The sequence below is a fragment of the Helianthus annuus genome, chromosome 1, assembly GCF_002127325.2.
Source record: "Helianthus annuus cultivar XRQ/B chromosome 1, HanXRQr2.0-SUNRISE, whole genome shotgun sequence".
NCBI classification, from domain to species: domain Eukaryota; kingdom Viridiplantae; phylum Streptophyta; class Magnoliopsida; order Asterales; family Asteraceae; genus Helianthus; species Helianthus annuus.
The window spans coordinates 98,704,102-98,706,583 of NC_035433.2; the positions used below are offsets into that span (position 1 = coordinate 98,704,102).

General features: G+C 43.0%; 1 protein-coding gene across 1 annotated transcript; it reads right to left on the reverse strand.

The window, feature by feature from the left end:
* Positions 1 to 226: 226 nt before the first annotated feature.
* On the reverse strand, positions 227 to 1,459 carry LOC118491083. The gene is made up of 2 exons (XM_035988545.1): positions 803 to 1,459; positions 227 to 751 (listed from the first exon to the last, which is right to left on the reverse strand). Exons 1-2 carry the CDS (start codon positions 1,457 to 1,459, stop codon positions 227 to 229), a joined length of 1,182 nt encoding a protein of 393 aa, XP_035844438.1.
* Between the last annotated feature and the right edge of the window lie 1,023 nt (positions 1,460 to 2,482).

Sequence of the window (2,482 nt, forward strand, 5' to 3'; positions counted from 1 at the left end):
CTTGTCAAAACAAACCACCTCTGCATGATATTTGGTCAACCAATCCATCCCTACTATAACGTCGAAACTCCCAAGTTGCATTGGCGCGAGGTCAATGGGAAAAAGATGATTGTTGAGGTTCAACTGGTAATTTCGAATGACGGAATCAAATACAAGGGATTCACCACTGGCTAACTCTAATGTCAAGGGTTTTCCTAGTTTTGTTCTAGGCTTTGCAAGCAAAGGTTCAAAAGCTAGGGATACAAAACTCTTGTCGGCACCCGAATAAAAAAGAATAGAATGTACCGTTGACCACCTCGTTGTCGGCACGCGCTTCATTGGCATTGATGTTGTATGCTCGTCCACGAGCCGGGTTCGCATTAGCCAACTTCGGGCACTTGTTCTTGTAGTGAGTCAAATCTCCACAATTGTAGCAAGACCCAGGCGGAAAAGGAGGTCGTGCAGGATTTGCTGGCTGTTGGGCAGGGTTTTGTGCCGCTTGATTCGGAGCAGGAGGAGAGCGACATGTGTTAGCCAAATGGCCATTTCTTCCAAAGTTGTTGTTGAGACGACACTGAAGATGTGGTTGATGATGACAGTTGCACTTGTTACACAGCGGTGCAGTACCAACATACTGTTTCTTGGCGGGTGGTTGTGTTGGATGGTTCTGAGTGTTCTGGTTGGGTTGTGCAATAACCGCAAAGTTTTGGGAAGCCTTGCACTTCCTAGATTTCTTCGAGGTTTCAGCCTTCTTTCCCTTCTTCTTCTTTGTCTTGTCAGATGGTTTCTTGTCACCCTTGCGGTGGAGTTTACCCTTCTTGACTTGAGACTCGGTCAAAGTCGCTGCTAGCTCAATGGCTTGTCTAACAGTGGTAGGGTTGTTGCCGGTGACAATATCCTGAACAGGATCGGGAAGACCATCTATGTACTTCTCAATCGCCTTGTCCAAAGGCGTGACCATGGTGGGACACAGCAGGCTCAATTCTTCGTATCGGTCTGTGTAGGCACGGTGCTCTCCACTATCTTGCTTGAGATCATGGAATTCATCTTCCAGTGCCCGCAGTTCATGACGAGGACAAAATTCCTTCATTATAAGAGCACGAACCTCTTCCCAAGTTTGAGCCATTGCCACGTCGGCACTTCTGTCCCTCATCACACCATTCCACCAAGTAAGCGCCCTTTTCTGAAACACACTTGACGCGAACTTAACCTTTCGCCCATTCGGGCATTGAACATGACGAAACGTGTTCTCGAGACTCTCGAACCACTGTAGGAGCCCAATTGCTCCTTCTGACCCAGAAAACTGAAGCGGTTTAGCCGAATTGAAAGTCTTAAAGTTGCACAGAACAGGTACGTTGTTATTGTTGTTGTTGTTTGCTTGGTTTAACTGAGTTACTAGGTTTGGGAGTACCGCAGCGATTTGCTGAGCGATCATGGCTGCCATAGCAGCATCTTGAGTTTGATCACGTCGAGGAGGCATTCTAAAAGAAAAGGAACACAAGGAAAATGTGTGAGATTGGCATAGGACAATCAAAAGGAGTATTGGAAAAATCGACAACACAAAGGAAGGTGGCCATTAATTCGTTACTTAAAACAAACAAACGACACACAGTGACTACTCAAAGTAAATGGGTCTATATAATGCATAATGAAGACAGCTTGAGCCTATAAGTGGACACTCACCCCAAGAGTTCCCATGTAAGAGTGACTGGTCTGATTATGTGGATTTGTACGAACACTCTAGCCTTAGACAGAAAACTCAGGGTACATGCACCCACCCTTCCAGATTGCACGTGTTCACATTATTACGACCCAAACTTTAACGAGATTTGAAAACTTTAAAGGCATAAAGCCTAAGAATAAATCATCTAAGGATAGATGACTGATTTTCAAAAGGAATTGAGATTTGTGTACTTGTTTTGGTAATCACCTAAGGATAGGTGATGGTATTGTTTTAAGATCTAAACACAAGGTAACTTGTGTTAGGGTCCTAGAAAGGTTATAGTCTAGGTCAAAATGTTACTAATAACCTAATTCTCTATAACCATTAGCTCTGATACCAACTCTTCTGTCACACCCCGACCGCGTAAAACAACAAACATAGAATGAGAGGGGAGGAAAGATAGGTTGTATGTGGAAAACCTTTTGGTCATGTCGATCGAGAGTGACAGGGAATGCTCGTGGATCCAAAGGTCTAATGTATAATGGTCGTGGTATTTGATCCCAAAGATAGTCTATACATTTTGGATGTTAATGATCATAACTTAACATCACATGACATAACTTTGCATGACATATCGTAATATTATATTACATTACAATTTAATATAAACTATAACCCACATAGCTCTACTATACGTAGTTGTACAACCACTAGCAAGCTACAAAGGCACTTCCCTTTTATCATTGTCATGACATTAACTTTAGATGCATTAAAGACCACGATGTTAACTTTAGACACATTAATGACCAGTATGCTAACTTTAGGCGCATTAACGACCAT